At 45.3% G+C, this 20,596-nt stretch overlaps 2 protein-coding genes across 2 annotated transcripts in view; both read right to left on the bottom strand.

Annotated features, from left to right (window-relative positions):
* LOC142572457 (UPF0764 protein C16orf89 homolog) overlaps positions 1-20,596 on the bottom strand; it is a 109,655-nt gene that overhangs the window by 27,812 nt on the left and 61,247 nt on the right. The window lies entirely within an intron of this gene.
* LOC142572454 (uncharacterized) lies at positions 10,911-12,650 on the bottom strand. The gene has a single exon (XM_075681581.1). The coding sequence runs from the start codon at positions 12,412-12,414 to the stop codon at positions 11,038-11,040; it is 1,377 nt and encodes a 458-aa protein (XP_075537696.1). The 5' UTR covers positions 12,415-12,650; the 3' UTR covers positions 10,911-11,037.

Here is a 20,596-nt window from a genome sequence, read left to right as displayed (position 1 = left end):
CCAAGGTTTCGTATTTTTCTACTCCTCTGATCCCTACTCCCCGAGATTAGTACGGTGCCTACAGCGGTATTAAAACATGACTATGTGTTAGATGTGGGTAGTCTAAGGATAGACAAGAAAAATTAACGCCTTGCTGTTCTAACTTTCCTTTTCTTTTTTGCCATGCTTACACATTGACGATGATTATTCAACAATAATTCGACAAATGTTCGGTGTTTCGAATATTAAATATTTGGTTCTATGTCTCGCTTTCGGCCAAAGTCCCCGACAGTCTCCTTAAGACTGTTTCTAAGCAGTAGTTCACGTATATCTAAAAAAAATATTCATACAGCTATCCGGTCATCAGTTTTATTCCCCAAACGACAGACTGACGCAATAAGTAGGCCTCGTTTCGCACACTTCTCGTCGTTATCGAGGTAGACGCCTCTCTGTATCTTCCACGTGCACTCTCAGCGTTTCCCCAGCCTTGCTCGCCTAACGTAAACGAAGTGTTCGCGACTTCTTAGACCTGTCGAGTACAGGTCCCGCTGGTTTCCTCTCTTTGCCCACTATTCCTCTGGCTGACGACACAGTGAACAGACCACGCAGAACTGAGCGTTCTTTTTCTTTGGATTCTCTCGACAAAGCGATCCGACTGTCGCTTCCTGGCAAGGCGGGCGAACTGCTCATAAGAGAAAAAGTTTCCGGCTTCCTTGAAAACAAAGGCGCGACTGCCATGTCCAGAGGCGTGCCTGTCATTGCTCGCTTGCTTTGTTATGGTTGCAGCTAGCCAACCTTAGCTACTTACCGCTGCTGCCAGTCAGCAAATGTCTGTCTTAAAGGTGAACGCACCGAACTACGCATCAATGTTGTAGAAAGCCGTGAGCTATGTATTAGAGTAGCTGACACAGGGCATGATGGCTTAGTGGCTGGGAGGAAAGAAAAAGGTGGGAGAAAATAAAATAAAAGTCACCGCCCAAGCACTCCGTACAGATGGTTAACCAGCGAAGCTTAAACGTGAGGTCCCGGTGTTTATCACTGGGTTAAACTCGATGATTCATTTAACGATGGCTTGGTAGGCTATCAGATCTTCGGCACGCAGTTGTTGCTTGCGTTCGGCTTCACGAGCTTGTTCTTGTGCTCGAGCTACAGCATCGGCACGGCGTATCGACGAGCTCGTTCCCGGTTCTGCTCGCGGCATTGCTGATCGACAGCTGCCTGCTCCTCAGGAGTGCGTATGACGCGTGGCCTACCCAATTTGGAGCCGGAGAGAAACTGCTGCGCGCGCGCTCGGCTGCGACGGAGAGCAACGACGTCATTGCCGTCGTCGTCACTATCAATCACGCGCCCCCTTTTTTTTCCTTTTTTCGAGCGTGCGCATGGGGTTGCATCGAAGGAGTTTTCGGCATTCAGGCGACCGACGGATGGACGGACGGACGGACGAATCGGCTAGCCATATACAGCTTCGTCGTAAAAATGAAAAACGGAATGAAGTAATAGAGGTAAGAAAAGAAGGGCTTTTTTTTACAAGTATTGCCTGTTACAAGTGCAAGTGCCTGTGAGTGAAAGCGAACTACTCGAATCGGGCCCCGCTGACACTCACATAACGCCCACGGAAGAAAGGACAAGCTTTGTGGTTGGAAGAAGTCACCAAGCTGAAGACTACGAACCGTGGCTCATGGGCAACACATCTTATATAACTCGCTATTGCAATATGTGCATGAAACGGGCCTCTGTGCTTACATGGCAATTCAGTCAGACTTTATGTCACGCGGTAATTCAGGCGAAAATAAAGAAAAATAACTTCTACGCTTTCATACATCGTGGCACGAGTTTAAGTTTGAAAATGGTGCGTTTAACGTCTACTCTGAGGGACCATTACTACACGTTATGTCGCGAAGCTCGAATAAGCGCACTAACGGCTGCCATGTACAAGTAACTTCAGTAATTGGTCGCTGGTCGCTAAGCGTCCTTGACCGTCGATCGTGTAACCTCGCCACACACTTGCTTTATTTTAAGAAGTTTTTCTTTATACTAACCGACGCATTGATCTTGTTTTACACAAACGCTGCTTGTGCACTCCTCTCTGCTCCGCGCACGTTTTTCTTTCCGGTTGTTTATTCTTCTTATGTCTCTCTAATCTTGTTATTCTTTTCGTGCTCTTCGCCACACTGATGTGGCCCTACGGTAGGGTTGATTCTACTCTCTGTCTTACCCCTAACTACATAAAACGGGCCTCTATGCTTACATGCGGCCGCCTACCCGTATGCCTGCCCCTTCAACCATTCACACGGTTCTGTATCGACATAAAAGCTCACCTTTAAAAACAAACAACCAGAACACTCGCAGTTCTGCTTCGCGAGGCAGGGGGCTGTTTTAATAATGTTTGCTGCAGACTCCTAAGCAGTAGTTTCTAATTGTAAACATTGGGAGCAAATTTGGACTAATTAGCTTGAACTAATCAGGTCGACAGTCACGAAACAAAAGACGCTCAAAGGCGACCTCGAGCAGCAGTGTCTAATTTGTCACCAAAGGAGCGCCTCACGTTGAAGGACTGTGCCTTTTTCCTTTGACATTTACATGGAGATTCGGTTTGGCGGGCATGTATATAGTAAAGGGTGATTACTAACATGGTGTTGTCTGTGTTACCTACCTTACCTGTACTTTGTCACGCTATGAAGCAGAGTGTCTCTGTCTTACCGAGAAGCCCCTGTCAGAGCATTGCTAGAAAAGCCGAACCTAAGAAAGCGGAGGACGAGCGCCACTGTTGACATTTCGAAGAACTAAAGCACCACGCCATCTGCGATGAAGATGACACAATTTAGGAGGTTAGAGTTCCCTGAAAGAACGTTCTCGAGCGTTCCCGAGCAATTTCAGATGCTTATCCATCTTTATGAACATCACCGTGTGACGTGTGTATGTGTGTGTCACGCATTTGATCAAACTGCATTGGAAAGCCAATGTAATCAACAACTGCAAGCAGTATTTCACAAAAATAAAAACTGAGCTTCAAAGCAATCCGCATATTCTGCTGGATCCGAATCCGCATCTTTTGCAAGAGGACAGCGAGGTTACAACACGGTAATTAGTTTGCTGTACAAGTGCTTTAAACTTGCGCAGCATCATTGCCTACTGAAAAATTCGTGCCCTTACCCTCAATATTCAACTTTCATCCTCACCTGGTCACCGAAGCAACGCTTACCGGCCGCATGGATCTCCAAACGCTTTCTTTAAGCTGCACAATGCGGATGAAAGCTAGTTACAGCACTTTTTACGTCAACAGCATCACAATGATGTTGTGTAAGCAGCTATGTTTTCAGACAATTGCCATATGGCTTTTGGGCTATTTCAAGCTTTGCTGCGTAAGAAACTTGCTTTAGTGCGTGGCAGGTGGAGCTAGGTACTGTTATAATGGAACAGCTTTTTTAAACAAAGAAGCAAAATCTTAGATCTGCTGACTGACAAAGCCGTATGTTTGTCCAGCGCTATTGCTTCTGATAGCTGTTAGCTGAATGCACTGAATAAACTGAAGCTATGTTCAAGCGCACATGGGTGCATTTACATCTAAATTAACTGTTCGTACACACAACCACACTCAATTTATTTTTGCTGGCTCCTGCTGTGTGCTAGCTTAAACAAGAGCTTTCACAGCTTGAATGAATGAATGAAGGAACGAAGGAAGCAAGGAAAGGAAGGATGAAGAAAGTCAGGAAGGAATTAACCCTGTATTTTCTGTTTATTAAATGGTGTTGCAGAAATTGGCTTTACTTCTGTTTTATAACGGTAGGATGTTTTTTTTTCTAATTTCTATGATATTAAAGACATGACTGAGAAAGTAAAAAGTTTTTTCATTGAAAATGCAGATGCTGTATAGCAACAAGTACGCTGAACAGACAACGCAACTTTCAGGCAAGCTATGTTGCAACTTCCCACACTGAAGCTTACTGTATTAGGCTTCGTTTAGTCAACTTAAAGGAAAAACATTGCGCTATCAATAAAGCCACGTTGCTGCAGAGCTGCCTTATATACCCCGGAATGTAAAGATGCAGGCTTTTGAATGTCGTAAATTCGGCATGATTGCGTTACAGATCTTCACAGGAACGCCGCGTTCAAGTCCTAGACTTCGTTTCGTTTTCGTCCCTACAAAGCCGACAGGAGATTCAACGTACTTGTTCTCAGCTGAATTTGTGACTTATTCCTGTTCTTCCGTTCTACACGTCCGCCTCCTTCCAAGAAACGACTCTCGCTCGTACGCTTAGAATATAAGATTTCTCCTGTTTATAGCGCTTTGCATATAAGTGAAAAAGAAAAGGAAAACGACACACGTATTTCTTTTCCTACCAGTGGATGTTACATGTAGTGGCGACAGGCGGGTTTCCTCGAGATAACATTGAATAAAGGATGAAGTGAAGTGGATCATTGCTATATGACGAGATTGTTGAGTGCACGAGTTTTTCTTCGGAGTGCAGGCAAACAAGTGCGCCGTTCAAAATGGAGTCGGTCTTCAATAACATGCTTTTAAAACGGGGAGAAAGCCTATCAGTGTATTCGCCACTAGTGCGCATCTACGGTTGTCCCACTCCTGCGCTGCGCAAAGTCTAAAACGTCTTATTCGCCGAACACGAAGCCCAAAGCGTCTTACTAGGAAGACTTGAAGTCTAAAGCACCCTATCGGGGCTTTACATCCCACAGAGAGTATTGCTCGGCTGCCGTTGCTATGCCAAGGATTTTACGGCTCCAGAATTGTCCGAACCATAGACGACGCAGTCCCATACGTCTCTACGCACGCGCATTGCCTATTCTTTTTCATTGGCCTGCTTCACCTGCTATTATTGGTGTTCAAACCGTCATTTCTTCTTGTGTAAACATCCTGTATTATATCTTTCTTCTTTTAACTGTGTCCCGTGCTTCTCAATAGTGGATAGATTCCGTTTCAAACTGAAACGCTTCAGAAAGGACGTTTGCGAAATAAAGTAGAAGAAAAAGGAAAGGAGTGAGAGCTTTGGGAATTCAGAAGTATGTAAGAAGCAAAAGGGAGCGCGTTCGCTGTGTACTGATATAATAAATAAAGTTTGTGGAGCATGCGCTTATAGCTTAGTGTCGCATACCGTAATACGGCGCGGCTCAAATAACATTAGCTTTACGTTTGTGCTCACAATACATCGTCTCTTTTTGACAAGGTTTCTTTTATTGCGATAGCAATTATGTGGAGACTTCAGGCGCATTTATGCCAATGCCGTGATGTTCTGCATAAAGTGCAAGGGGGATAACATCGTCGCAGCGCGCCGTATGCTGTATGTGCGAGTTAAAGCGTGCATGGGTGAGCCGACGATGGCGGCTTAAGCTCCTGCGAGCAAAGGAAGAAAGCGGGGAGGAAGCGCGCCGTTTTCCGTCGCGCGCAAGGTACCGGGGGGAGGGGAGTGAGGGGGTTGCGTTCTACTCCTTAGGACGCTGCGTGTGGTGCGGCCGCGCGCCGCAGTGCGGACCATATGTTGAAAGCGAGTTGCGATGGGGACAGAGTGCTCCGATTTGTGATAGCTTCGTGCACGCTGTATTTTCGCCGCCTAGTTAGCGTTAAAGCGAGAGGCCGCACGAAGGTCAATTCCCTCGCTGCTCCTGCCGTGCTTGCTCACTCAAGCATTTTGACAGCGCGTTTCCGCGGTCATCGAGTAAGATGTGCTCATATTTGCTTGCGCGCGCGTGACACCACGCTCGTTAATTTAGTTAGGAAACGAACGCTTACAAGTTTATAGGGCCGATAAAACTACTATCCTTACATGGTATAGATGTCTACTGATTTGCTATCGCGATCGATGCTTCACCTTTCGGGTGAAACTACGACTTTTTATTCCCTGGTTACGCCAGTGCTCTCTTAAGAATCGATAGCCTCGTGGTGTCAGGCGATAAGCTCGAGTCGAGCGGCATACCCTTTCTTAAAACCGGTCACTAAAAGTGCCTGGAGGAGAAACGTGGTAGTTAACTTATCCAAATTCCGGGGTCTTACGTGCCAAAACCACGATCTGATTGTGAGACACGTCGTAGTGGGAGACTCCGGAATGGTTTAACCACACGGGGTTCTTAAACGTGCGCCCAATGCCAGATGCACGCGCATATTTGCATTCCGTCCCCATCGGCATGCGGTCAGCGCGGTCGGCGTTGAACCTGCGACTTTGTGCTTAGCAGAGTTACAGTGTACTAGAATATTCTAGTACACTGTAGCAGAGTACAATGCCATAGCCACTGATCTAGCGCAGCGGGTCTTAGGAATGAAAACTGTTTAAAATAACAGCGACGACTGGTCGCGCGGCGGGGTCCTCGGGGAACATAGTCAGTGCCTTCGTCAACATGGATGTCGTGTATTACACTGAAGTACGGCCAGCTGCTCTTGGACAAACTGACTGTACCGGTTGTGTAGTTGTACCAAAGCATTGTTCCAAGTCAGTTAAGCCGAACATAAAATGAAATGTTGCACATGTAACCCAGAGACGTGGTTGAGCGACACACGGGAGAACAAATGAATGTCGTTGAATGCGAATGTCCCTCATGTCATGTCAATCATGTCACTCGCCAACTTTCGGCAGTAAGAGCTCAAGCTGAGGCGATTCACGTCATGGGCAATACACTGCGTTAAAGAGACCGACATTTTAGTGTTTAACGAGTTACCTTCGATTCGAATAAAAAAAAGGAAAAAGTAAAACTTAGTTTTCAGCTTGGAACGCGCACATTTGCGTATTCGCATTTGCATAGCTCAACAGTCACTGAACCGAAAAATATACAGCACGATTTAGTAATGTATAGTAATGTCCCACCGGTGGGGCGTTGTCTCTCCTTCCAGATTATTGACATTTTTCGTTTATTACAAATGTGACAGACCTCAAGTTAACGTCCTGCTACAAAGGAAGCATTTGTAGGAGTTCTCCATCTATATGGTTTCGTCGATTTCAGTGATAGGCGGCTTGTTCGGTAGTAATACGTCACTCTTGTCCCCTCATGTATTCTTCGATTATTTCGCATGTTCTCGTACAGGAATGCCTGTATAATGTGCTTTTTCATTATTATACAGGGACGAAACGTTGTCCCTATGCCAGAGGGCAACATCTACAGCAGCTAACCACATTTCAGCAGAAGGAAACGAGGCATCTGTTATATGAAATGAATTCTTCCCCCTTCACAAGTGTAGACCATCACGAGTGCCTTGTTCGAGTATCAGCGGCCGGTCGGTAATAAGTCTGCCGGATTATACCGAGAATGTCATTTTAACGCGATAGCGTTAAGGAGCTCGTGTCGCAGAAAAGCCGGTGTCGTCGGCGTCGGTGTCGGTGTCGGCGTCGGCGTCCGCGGCGTTGGCCGTGAGCGATAAATCACGGCAGGCACTTCATAAATAAAAAGCAACTTCCAAGATGGGCTGGGTGGGAATCGAACCAGGGTCTCCGGAGTGTGAGACGGAGACGTTACCACTGAGCCACGAGTTTTTTTTTTTCACGTTTTTTTTATTATTATTTCCTTTTTTTAACATAGCAGGTACCATGCACGGAAGCGTTCTTTCTTCACAGCTTTTCTAACACACACACACACACATACACAGAGAATTGCACATCTATATAAGTGTTCATCTTTGCTGCAGGCGCTTCTGCCACACCTGCCATCGCTTGCTAAACTCATCTTCGCCGCCCAGCAGCGAACTTGTATACGCAAAAGCATCACAAAAGTGCGTCCACGCAGGTTTTGCGTTTTCTAGTGCTAGGACGTAATCAGTTCGGGATCTCCAAATTGCATACAAACCTAGCAATAACAGGGTTTCAACACTGTTGTTATTTTTGTCATCTTCCAGTGTCAGATATTTTACGTTATCCCAATTTGGGTATATCTGCACATCAAACACAATTCGTATGTTGTGCCAAAATAGTACTGCATTTGTACAAAACAAAAATACGTGCTGCAATGATTCTGGATAGGGACAGAGCGGGCAGTCCGTTGACCACGGCACGAAGAAACCCTTGTTACGTAGCCATGTTTTTATAGGTAGAACTTCGACATGTAACCTTACAAAGAAATCCTTAATCGCTGTTTTTACAGGATATTTTGGTAGACGCTTGAAAACGTCAGACTCCAGCTGGCTTCCAACTCGAGACCGATATAGGGGTGGTGGGAATAGCATATCTATAGTGTTCCAGTACAGACTCTTCCGTTTTACATTTTTTAGGTACTCTTGAGAAAAACGCTGCTCGAAGAAGCGAGCTGCCTGCTCCACCTCCCTGTAGAATTTTAGGGTGCGGGCTCGTGGGACTCTTTGGGCACCTTCGATCCACTCGCTTAAGTAGCCCCCTCCTAATTGTTTGAAAGAATGACGTATAATATGATGGGTTTGGTTTTTGAAAAAAAGGTACCTGTGAACTTTGAGTTTTACCTCTACGTTTACCAGCCCTAGGCCTCCTTTTGCCTTACTTAAGAATAAATTACTGCGCCTCATGCGCTCAAACCGTGACTCCCAGATATATGTTGCGCAAAATCTATGCACTCGATTCACCTGAGCCGGCAAACAGGGCATCACCTGCGCTGAGTACCATATAGCTGGGAAGAACACAGTGTTACACACAAAGGCTCTGTTCATAAGCGGGACCGTTCTCCCATGCCACTGTTGCACTTTTTCCGCGAGGGCACCACTTCGAATTGTATTTTGTCCATTCTGTAGGTTGGCAGTATTAAAACACACACCGAGGTAGCTGATGATTTCAGACGTCCACTTCACCTCTAGGAAAGTGGTTGGTTTGAAGTTCCAGGCACCTAGCCATGCACCCGCGCACTTCTCTCGATTCACTTTAGCACCAGAAACTTTACAAAAGTCCATGACATGCTGCACTCCTTGGCGGATTTCCTCTCTGGAGGCACCCACAAGCGTAAGGTCGTCGGCGTAGGCGAGGACTTTCAGAGAAGTATCTGCGAAACTGAAGCCTGTTATGCTGCTGTAGTTCTGAATTGTTCGGCACAAGGGTTCTAAGTACAGAGCAAAAAGAACTGGTGACATGGGGCATCCTTGCCTAACGGATCTGTTGAGCTGTATGGTGGGAGTTGTTTGTCCGTTGATTACCAGTCGCGTCGTCACTTGTCTGTAGCAGACACCAATATATTTTTGAAGTCGGTCCCCAATGTTGCAGGCCTTAAGCAAGTTGAAGAGAAAGTCATGTGTTACTCTATCGAAAGCCTTGCTCAGATCCACTTGCAAAACCGCTGCCCTGGATCCACCAACGGAGGTAGCTTCGCACAGTATCCTCATAGCATGCAGGTTATCACTGATGCGACGTCCTTTGATGCCATAAGATTGATGGTTGCCTATAACTGATCCGAGGGCAAAGTCCAGCCGTCTAGCTATAATTTTAGCAAGTATTTTGTAATCAGTCGTTAAAAGACTAATGGGGCGGAAATCGCTCACTGTCGGCACTTGCCTTGAATGCTTCTTTGACAGTAAGACAGTAAGACCTCGTCGCATAGATGGCGGCAGTAATCCTCGTTTCAAAATGTCATCGTAGACGCCGCGTAATATTGGGACTAATTCCGGTGAAAATTTTTTGTAAAAGGCAGTGCTGAGTCCATCTACTCCTGGCGATTTTCTTGGTTTTAGCTTTTGTATGGCCCATTCTATTTCGCTTTCTGATATGCACTCATCCGTTTGCTGTTTTGTCTCGTCATCTATGCAGTTTAACGTTGAAGCAAACTTTTGCAAGAGTTCACGGTCGCATGTGTTACTTCCGTATTCGAAGAGGTCTTTGTATGCTTGAGTGAAGGCAGTCTCGATGTCATTCTGTGATTTGAGAATACTGTCCCCGCTCTGTATTGCTTCTATTCTGTTTTTCATGCCATGCTGTCTTTCTTTTGTCTTGAAAATCTTGAGCGGTTCCTCATCTCTCTGCTGTGATTCCGTCCTAGACCGGATCATAGCGCCTTTATATTCCTTCTCCAAGATTGACAGCAGCTGGCCTTTGCACTCTTTGATATCTTCTGTGAAGGTACCCGGATGACAGTTTTCGGCTTCGATTAGATTTTTGAGAGTTCGTATCAAGCTCAGCTTTTCGCTCTTCTTCAGCGCTGATTTTTCCTGTCCTTTTGCAAGTAGAAACATCTTACATTCTTCCTTTATCTCTTCCCACAATATCGCGTCTACCTTTCCTCCTTTCGTTTTTTCCTTGATTAGATTCTTAATGCTGCCGAATATTTCTTTGTCATCCAGCAGACTCTCATTCAGTTTCCACAACTGCCACTCTTTATGCCTCTTTCTTGTTATTTCCTTTTCTTCAAATATGGCTGTGACAAACGCATGATCTGAGAAAGCAACAGGTTGCACTTTATAACGCACGTTGTACGATGAGAGTTCACTAGACACGTAAAACCGATCAAGCCTTGAATGACAGTCCCCTTGCCAATGTGTAAAACCGTCATTATCTCCTGGCGCAAGCTCGGTAACATCTTGCAAGTCATAGTCTCTCAAAAGCTTCCTGAGCTCTGCTAGGCTGGTATCTGGAGATCGCTTTTTCGAACAGTCTGAAGCACGTAAAACACAATTAAAGTCTCCGGCAAATATGGTACGGCATGGTGAGTCAAGATACTGCCTCAGGCCTGCAAAGAATTCTTTTCGTAGCGGTGCGTCATTCGGAGCATGAATGGAAACAAGCTTGTATGGTTCATTCCGGTATATCAAATCCACACTACATACACGGCCGTTTCGGTCCTTGTCCCACTCGGGGTACACTAGTGCCGCTGAGTGTTTCTTTACCAAAACTGCCGTCCCTCCACTGTAACCACAAGCAGGCGAAAAATGAAACGAGTAATGGTGGCCAACAAAGTGGCCCATCTCTTCCAACTGCACACTCGATGAAAGTTTTGTCTCCTGAATAAACGCAATGTCAACATTTTCTTGCAGCAGCAGATTTAGAAACCACTGCTTCCTCCTGCGTGCGACCAAGCTCACGCAGTTAAAGGTTGCTAGCTTTAAGTAAGCCATAGTGATAAAACTGCCGATACTCCGGCCAATGATGCATACCTTTGAGGCGTGATCTTTACAGGTCACAAGGAGCGCTTGTGACGTTTTTCTACGGGCGGTATCCGGGGAGCCGTGGTAACACGGTTCCTCTTCATGGCCGCTTTCGATTTTACTTTTTGCACCATGCTTCTCATCTCTGTAATGCTCCCTGATGTGCCTTCATCCTCGTCCGAACCAGGCTCAGGCATCCTTGTAGCCCTATAGCTTGCGTCCTCCGGCTCAGACTCCAGGGAATGGTACGCCTCGGGCGTCTCCGCTTCCATTGGAAGGTACGGGGCTTCAGACGCCGCTGGCGTCTTGGGACGTTCCGCTCCTAAGTCCGCAATCTCTGCTTCTGTCGCAGATATTGCGTCGTCAGACGCCACGGGCGTCTCCGGGCGTTCTGGTTCTGCTGGGTAGCTCACTTTAGACGCCGTCGGCGACTCCACAGGCACTGAAGGGCACGGAACTTTAAACACTACACTGCACTTTTCTTCGGGCTCCCCAGAGGTTTTATCCGTTGTTACAGAGACAACAGGTGATACAGCCTTAACTGGAGAGTCGGCCTCAGCTTGTTTTTGCGTGGTTGGTGTTGCAGGCTCAGGCACCCACGAGGAAAGATTAATGGTACGAGGCTGTAAAGTTTCTACAGCTTCATCCTCGTCCATGAGCGCATCTGTGTCGGCGTTCTCGCCGTCTTCCCGTGTCATGGTAGCGTAAGTTTTCCTGCAGTCGTCAGCTTCATGACCAAATTTGCGGCATGCAGAACACCGCGGGATACGACAATCCTTTCTTATATGGCCCGATTTCTTACATCTCAGACACAGGGGTGGTCGTCCAGGCACAATTACAAGAGTGTTGCTGCCCTGAATACGAATCTGATGCGGAAGCGATTCGACAGTAAATCCGTGTTTCAGTCTCAAAATCACCGACCTAGATGAGGTTTGCGCTCCCTTGAATTTTCCAGTCTGCCACGTTTCTCTACTCATTTCTTCAATTTTCCCATATGGTTCCAACGCTTTTCGCACGGCGTCGTCGCTGATATGGTAAGGAAGCCAGTGAAGTTTGACTCTCACCTGACTGTCGTTGGGATCGATGACAAGGCATCTTTTACCTTTGATGCGCAGTTCCTTTGCATCTACGAGCACTTGTTTTGCGGCCATGGAATGTGTCGTTAGCGCCCAGACATGATTCATCTGGTAGGCACCGATCGACGCTACATCCTTGACTACTTGTAGGCGCTCAATTTCTTCTTCGAAATCGTTGATTCGGTAGGGCCTCGCAGACACATCACAATGAAGAAATACAGTGTTCAGGGGAGCGTTTCCAGTTGGCAGTTGGGGCAGAATAACCTTGTAATCCTCAGCAGATACAGTAGAACCACGGCCTGAAGCCGCTGACACCGCTCGGAGAGAGCACATGATCCCAGCGTCCGACGCGCACGAGAGCCGACGAAGGAATGACCACTGAGCCACGAGTTCGATGCTTCAAAGCGGTACAAAAGCGCCTCTAGTGAACGCGGTGTTGCCTTAGATACGAGCTGTTTCTAAGGCTCAGGCGTGCGTCGCTTGCTCAGGCGCACATTTCGTTGTCGCGCCGAACGCTGCGTTGCTCGACGCTCACCGCGTCCGATGCGGGGCGCGTAGTCGCTGCGCCGTAGCCCATTGTCTTACACCCCTTGGCGGGTCGACGGGAACGCTGTCGCGTTCCACTCTTGAAGGCGAAGCTTAAGCGTCCTCCAATTTTTTTCGCATTCTCTTGCGAAATTGCTATCCCGAACTGTGTGTGAAGAGAGAGAGAGAGAGAGAGAAGAAAGAGCAAAGGCAGGGAGGTTAGCCAGAGGGGCAGATGCGGTTTACTAACCTGCTCTGGGGAAGGAGGGGAGGGGATGTAAAGTGACAGGAAAGTAGAGAGAGAGAGAGAAAGAAAGGTAGCGCATATACAGCACAAACTGTGGGGAAATGAGTGAAAGAATCGGGCTCTGAGCCAAGCCTCGGTTATACGGTAAAATATTTTTTTTTGTCAAGTTCTTGATCTGTCGGCTGTGTCTTGAACGTGTGACTGAAGCCTATCATTGAAAACGGGAATAAACAAGGGGTGAACCATCGCGAGGTCAATAGTAGCAAGGTATGAGATCGGGACAGTTGAGAGATAAATATGCATATCTAATAAAACAGTTTGATGCGTATCTGGCTATGACTCACTCAACTCATTATCTTGGCTGATGAGTATCTCAAATATATAACGAAATCGAAATCGACAGAAAAGCACGCATGCTACAGCTGAGTTGTAGGTGACGAATATATTCTATGTTATAAGCGATAGCAGAATTGTATGCTGCAAATTCATTTTTTTTGCGTATCACCATGTTCACAGTCAATGCAATAAATTAAAAAAAAACACGGATGTACTTATTTCACGGGAACCTCTAGAATATGCTGACGAATTATCAGTGCTTTGAAAAATTTTCCAGTAGCGTTTCTGGCAGTGACGATTTCCTTATGAAGCTGGAAAAATTTTGATGTGCAGTTTCATCCAGAATACTATTCTTGTAAAGCAACTTATTTTTGCTTACGCATTTATGTCTCTTATGGCTTTCATGTTTCAATATGTAAATTATACTCCCGTCTTGTAAGAACCATCAAGTTATTATTATTAATTAATTATTGCCCCCGGCATTTGTAAATAAAAGGCGTGTTGCTGTATGTGAAGTAGACTGCGAATTATACAAGGTGTTTACGCGAACGCATTAAAAAATTCTTAAAGGTTGTTTGTGGCAGGTAACACAATTCTAGCTCATGAAGTGGTCTACTTGTAGCGGTGGACACTACTTACACAAAACATTGAATTGCATAATCAACTAATCAACAAACATTTACTGATTTAGTTTTTAACTAATGACCTTATGGCTCATATTGCAATTTACAATCTCGAGCCGTGGAGTTCGCAAGGTGGATACAGCTGGAACTAATTCTCAGGATGACACCAGTTCCGAAATATTAATTCCCGAACTTTGCGGACAAATGCACTGGCGTTCCAGTCACTTTCCTAACAAAACATCGTTTTATGCATTCAAGCACAAAAGTGATTATAGTGATTACAGAGCTACCAATCATCTAAAGTTACCCTATTATTGCGTTTAAATGTTTTAACTTCGCAACTTACGCACTTTTGTGCAGATACAAGGCGTTACACTTTTCGCGTGAGACAGATTTTGCTGGAGTACTCGCGAAAGAATGCTTACGCGTTAATGTCATGTCAGTGCTTCTTTAATAACCTTCTTTACAGAGAGTGATATTGTACCTCTTTATCAACACTTAGTAAGTCATTGTCCTTCCTAACCGAAAAGTATAACAGGGACACATTTAGCATTTTCTTGTGTACATACTTATGTATCAATTTTATGGACACACCAAGCGAATTTTTGACGTCTGCGGCGCCGTAAGGTTCCGTATGTGTGTAGGTATAGATATATGCATGCTAAATGCCATGCTATATAACCTGCCGTATATGTGGATTGCATTGGCACACAATTCTATCACTAAAGTTGATCATCCAGGTCTTACATTTCTGACACAACTGTTGCTCAGACTTTTGAGAATGCAGCTCACAAATTTCATGAACCAGAACACCGACGGCGCATGTCTTTTATCTTAAATCATCTCTGACTTAGGTATCAAAAGTGCGAGACAATAACACCGCTCAAACATGATAATGATGTAATTTTATTGGCGCTGCTGTACTCTACCTCCGGAATCGGCCCACGAAAGAGGTTTGAAACAAAACCGTTATGGAATGGGCTAAGAAAGACGTCGGCTTTAATTAATACGCACAAATTAAATTGTCCGATGGCAGGATTCAAACAGAGGACCCCGAGCACAGCGGATCGTTTTTACTGAGTCAGCTTACCTGTACTTCAATTCATACTACCACTACAGCGACAAGTATAACACTTCGTGCAATACTCTAACATGTTGCTATCGCATTCATTACGTCGCCTTTATGTGGAAACTGTGATTTCTTTCTTTTTCGCAGGATACTGTATTTACAGAAGCAACTTTATTAACTGGATGCCCTGCAGAGAAAATTTTTTTCGTGTTCAAGGCTTTTTTGTTTTTGTCGGTGCTCGTAGCTGGCAACTTGGTAACTGCTTTATTCGCGTTTTACTTGGCTCACATGTCGAACTGCGCTTAATTGCCGCAGGTGCATAATGTACCGTCTTGTTGCTTTTTTCTCCCGATATTGACTGTTTGAACACTTTTAAGAAGCCTGCTATATTTCCGGAACGCTCTTGATATCCAACCACGTTATAATCCTTTGATCATTGAACAAGCTATTGTTTGTACATAAGCAGGCGACATAATCGCTGGAAACATTTCTAATTTCATCGAAATAAATTACGCACCCCACTTAAAGAAACAGCAATGTTGCTGCCGAGCTTATCACTAATGCAGATGAGCGCATTAGTACTTGAGCGAGCCGCGACGAATGAGCAACGTTGTTACGATTAGCTACGTGTAAGTCGAGGTCGTCCTCGGTCGCAGAACGTGAGCAGATTTCCGAGACGAACCTGCCTCCTTTGACATCAGGCATGATTAACGCGCCGAGGCTACTGCGGCGGAGACAAGAGCAAGTTGAAACGACCTCGTTTCCAACATTGTTATGCGTTGCCAAGCTACTGTGGCACATTGTAAAGCTGTCGAGCACCTTGCACGTACTGTGAATCTAATGATGAGTCGCATTAGTGTAAACGTGAACCATGCTGGCAAAGCTGTACGGCGCAGTCGCATTTTCTATGCGCTCCTCCGGCGAAACGTTTTTGAGGACTCAGCTCTTTCGGGGCCGCCTAATACGGTGGCCACGCGTGACCTATCATAAGCTGCATCTTCTCGGTGCTGGCCTCTAACTGTTCTCCTACGCCCCCGGGAGAATACACGCCTGTGGGCTAGTGGGCAGGACGTGCTAAAAAGAAAAAAGAAGTTACAACAAAGAGACGATATTATCAAACGGCAAGAACAAGAAACATAGCGTGCTTCATTCGGATACGCGTGATTGTGATTTCACGACTTGTACGCGCAGACTCTACGCAGCAGACACAACGTTCCACCGCTCGTAAGTCCGTTAGGAACTACGTCGTTCCTTGGTTGGTGCCTGTTTTAGAACGAAGCGGTTGCCCCATGACGGTTCCGCGAACGTAGGTTTCACGGGAGGCGCGTTAATGTTGCAACGAAGCGAATCATGAGTCTTGACAGTCAGAAAGTAAAGCCCTTTTTTTTTTCGCAGCGTCACCCATTGCTGAACACACACATCGAGTCCAGAACAAGATGTGTAGCGAGATGTTAAGGGTCACAAAAGAGAGAAGAAAACAAGGATCAAAAGGGAATAATTATTCGACGGAAGATGTCTTGTTCCTACGAGAACCGTTATCTCGTGTCCATATGAACACCACCTCCCTTCCCCCCCTCCCCCCCCAATCCCACCAAAGGAAGAAAAGAAAAAGGAAACGGGCTGTCCCACGAACAAAACACTTAGTTTATTTAGGACATACATCGTTTAATTCATTTAAGAATAATTTATCACGAAGTCGATACATTTGTCCAACTTTTACTGCCACTGTTGGAAACAACTCCGGAGCTCCTCCAACTAAATGTTGTCGAGTCGTCTTTGCGACGTTATCTACACCTAGTGCACAGCGATAAATCTCCTTTTTTTTAAAAAAAATCACATTGTTTTCTTTAAAGATAAACAAAAGAAACTCACAGGGAGCTCGGACTGATCAATAGGGTACATAGGTAACGCCGACCCATCCCTGAGAGTCTAAATACCACGTCATTACTAAAGCAGCGTGAACTGCAGCGTTCTCGTGACGGTGCAACCAATCGCCGACATTCCACAATTTCGCGTGTTTCACTCACGCGCTCTTGCTAATCGCCTTGCTACACCTTCGTAAAATGTCTGATTGACAGTCTGTCCAGCAGAAAGAAATTCCCCCGGCACTGCATGAACAAGCGATCTTTGTTTTGTTTTATTGTTCGTTTTTGTCCTTTGGGAGCACGCGGGAGACAACCATCGCGGAAACGCATCTCAAGCCAAATTCAACACTCGAAATCCACTCACAAGAGCTTTACAAGAGTCTTTTGAAGTCGTTCGAAGTCTTTTAAATTGTGTAACTAAGACTTTCGTTGGACTTTGTCGAAGCTTTTCGACAATCTCGTAGGTATACAACTGATTCAAGGTAGGCAGAGATAAGGAGGTTTTTTTAACTCTTATTTCTGCTCTAGAAACAGTACAAATCACTCAAAAGCTCGTGTACGATTAAGCGCCTCCTTTATAAAGGTCTTGTGAGGGATTTTGAAGTGTTTCTTTAGTCCTTTTCCTTTTCGAGAAGGAATCAAAAGCCCAGCCAGATTCGCTGTCTGTGGCCAACAGATATCACGATTTTGCAGGAGTAGCGACACAACAGTTGGAAGAACTGTCACCACAAGCCCGTAATACGTTTTACGGTGACGTCGGCTTGGGCACTGGCTTGTGAAGCGTCCACCTACATTCACCAAGTGGGAGAATACAGCAATACAATTACTAAGAGCTCCATAAAACTAGTTCGCTTTCTTTGTTTTTATTATTATTAGTTTACTATATATTCCATGTTTTTTTCCTACCAAATGCTTGTCGTAAGTCTGCGCGCATTTGTCCATCTGTTTTTGTCCTGTTCTTGGGACAGTTCCCACGTAATGCAGCTGTGAGCAGACGCTAGCACATATTATCGGTGTCTCTCCACGCTATATGTATAGTGCCGAGAGGCATGTGATCCGCAGATTGTTGGACCGATTTGACAGTCGTCCATTATGAGAACTAAAATTTCTAGGCCAGTGCTCCCATGCGGTCTGCGGTCTACGGGCCTTCATGATAAACTTTGAGAGTGCCGCCGGCCACCGCTCTATCATGTGAGCGATTACTTTGTGCTCGTCTCACTTTCTCTCTCTCTTTCCCCTTCCACTCTCTGTCTCGTTTTACTCCCCTACTCCTTCCCCTCGTGCAAGGTAGCCAATTGGAACTACCTTTGGTTAACCTCCGTGCTTTTCTATGCATCTTTTCTCGCTATCTCTATTCTTCTGAATCGGGAACACCTACTAAACAATATGGTATGCGTTCGCAAAATTTCCTGTCTACATCGTATTTGGCACGAGGATTGTATGGAGTCACCATCCTCTCCATATGAATAATCCGGAAAAACATGCCGAGCTACGTGGGGCACGCTCTATTTTTTTAATCTTTTTGCGCTGTCTTGCACACCTGCAGAGAGCATCGCGGAGGCTGGTTTGTTGAAGACGACAATAATGTGGCTGGTGCTCTCTCGATCTCTCGCACGAAGGAAAGAAAAAGAATTCTAGGCGTAATCATGTGATAAACTTGAAGCGTAGAATAAAATGAAAAAAAAAGGGGGGACTCTTGTAAAAGCGTACAAGCGCCCCGCCAGGCTGCACCCCATGAGGCTGCCGTCTGATAGAAGGTCGGTTTCATTTTGGCATGGCTAAAATAAACTCGCGGCTAATCATGCGGGTGCTCTGTAGCTATGTTGTCGTTGTTGTCGTAGCAACGCAACGACAACAACGTTTCTGGGTATCGAGGCCGGGAAACCAGCCCCGTATTCTAGAACGTTCCCCATTCAACACTTCAGCTCGACTCAATAATGATATGATGATCATGTATTGTCATCTCCTTTGAAACTGGGTGGTGACAATATAGCCAGCTAGGCTGCTTGACCTAATCAGATAATTTATACATGCTCATCACTCTAGAATTTTGCCTCCAACTCCTTGACCCTTTTTTTCTTCCTTAGAACCTCTGAATCTACCTTGCACAGTGACTTATGCCTGTAACGAATCCGGTGCTATTCATTGTTTCCCGAATTTTGTATTCCCACCCATACTCTAAACGTCTCCGGCTTATCTCTACTGCTGACCGTTTAATCCTTCCGTCCGCTTTGAATCCTAGGGCTCCTTGAATGGGAACTTCCCCTGCGGGTCTCACTTGGAGAATACTTTCGCATTCCATTAGGATATTCCAAGGAAGTGGATGGCAACAAGACTCCCCGGCAAGATTGGTCACTACTCTTCTGTGACACTTAACGGCAATTCTTGGGAAGCGTAGCGACTTTCCCAGTTGTGAAGGTGCGCTAGGCTCAACTCAGTGGAATGGAGGAAGAGCTCACAGTTGAGGATAGTTTGAGAATACAGGGTATAACGGTGTCAAATTCCACGAGCAGGAATCGATGCGTCACGTACTGGAGAAAGCGGTGGCAATTCCTGCTGCCAGTGGCACTCTAACTTGCCATGAACCAAGCTATGGTGGTTCGTGGAGAGGTGTTCCAACAATTCAACGCGCTACTCGAGATCAGAAAAAAAAATAGATTATTGCAAATTAATTTATAAAATCACGCACAGTGCAGGTAGATTATCCGTCATACCCCATTAATATGCTCTATGGCTTGCTGCCCAAACGAGCCAAAGCGCTTTATCTTATGAATACGTTTTATAGGACAATCCACCTCACTACACGCCGATTCGCCATATCCATCAGAACTTGAGTTTTTCTTACAGCAAATCTGCTAGTACGACTAGAAACGATGGACAACGTTGTATGCGTGTTCTCAATGTGCCATGAAAGAATTAGATCATTCACCGAGTTCATATTTGGAGGAAATGGGGGACAAGTTAGATGTGTTGGGAAGCAAAGTCTGAAGTTAGTAGGTTAATATGGAGCTAACTGAAAATTCCTAAAGCCGCATTTTTAGCCTGTCTAGAGGCGTTATATGAAACAAAAAGTTTTCCGGCTACCCTAAAGGAACTAAAAGTAGCAGCAATTTTATATTTTGCGGGAATGGTGGCCATGCTATGGGTGATGCATACCGACAGTTCCAAGTTTGTTGCTCGAATACGTGCTCTGCACACTCGTTTTCTCTTTATCTTGAGGCGTAACACAAGGCGCATATATAGTTACGCGTGCCACGCGTGGCAGGTGACCAACAACTTGGTGACTTGTACAAAGCACGTTATCTATATTTCGATGAAATACGAATCTTATTGTGGATGATTTGCGAGAAAAGATTAAAGTGTGTGTAGGTTAAGTACAACTTTCATTAAAGCATTACTTATACACTCATATCCAGAGCTTCAAGAAAGTATTTTACAAAAAAGGTATTTTACGTAGAAAGTTTTCCCAAAGTCCTGAAAGAACTTAACGTGCCACAACGTTTACATTTAGAGATAATATAAGCGGAACATTATGGATGATGGGCGGGCAATATTTCAAGAGCGTCAGTTAATTATAGGCTTTAAATAAGATATAGGCAAGTGCTCGAAAACGTTATACGGCCGTTATCACCAACCATTCCCAGAGTTTAGAGAACCGCACATCGCAATGAGTTCACAGTCGGTGCAAATGGGACCATCTTAAAGGTGATGTATAGGAAAAGATCATTGTTTCTGTCTTAATTATGATTGTTTCAGTTATCACTGAACTCTCGTTCTTTCCCTATATCCACACAATTTACGAGGCTCGAAGTAGGTTTTTCCGGTGTCCTCTGGGAACTATACAAATCAT

Source organism: Dermacentor variabilis, chromosome 2 (assembly GCF_050947875.1).
Source record: "Dermacentor variabilis isolate Ectoservices chromosome 2, ASM5094787v1, whole genome shotgun sequence".
Lineage (NCBI taxonomy): Eukaryota > Metazoa > Arthropoda > Arachnida > Ixodida > Ixodidae > Dermacentor > Dermacentor variabilis.
Note: the sequence above shows the minus strand (reverse complement) of the source record. Positions and strands in the feature narration are given on the sequence as shown.

Coding starts and splice junctions, on each gene's coding strand:
- LOC142572454 (XM_075681581.1), bottom strand. CDS start 12,414: ATGTGCTCTCTCCGAGCGGTGTCAGCGGCTTCAGGCCGTGGTTCTACT.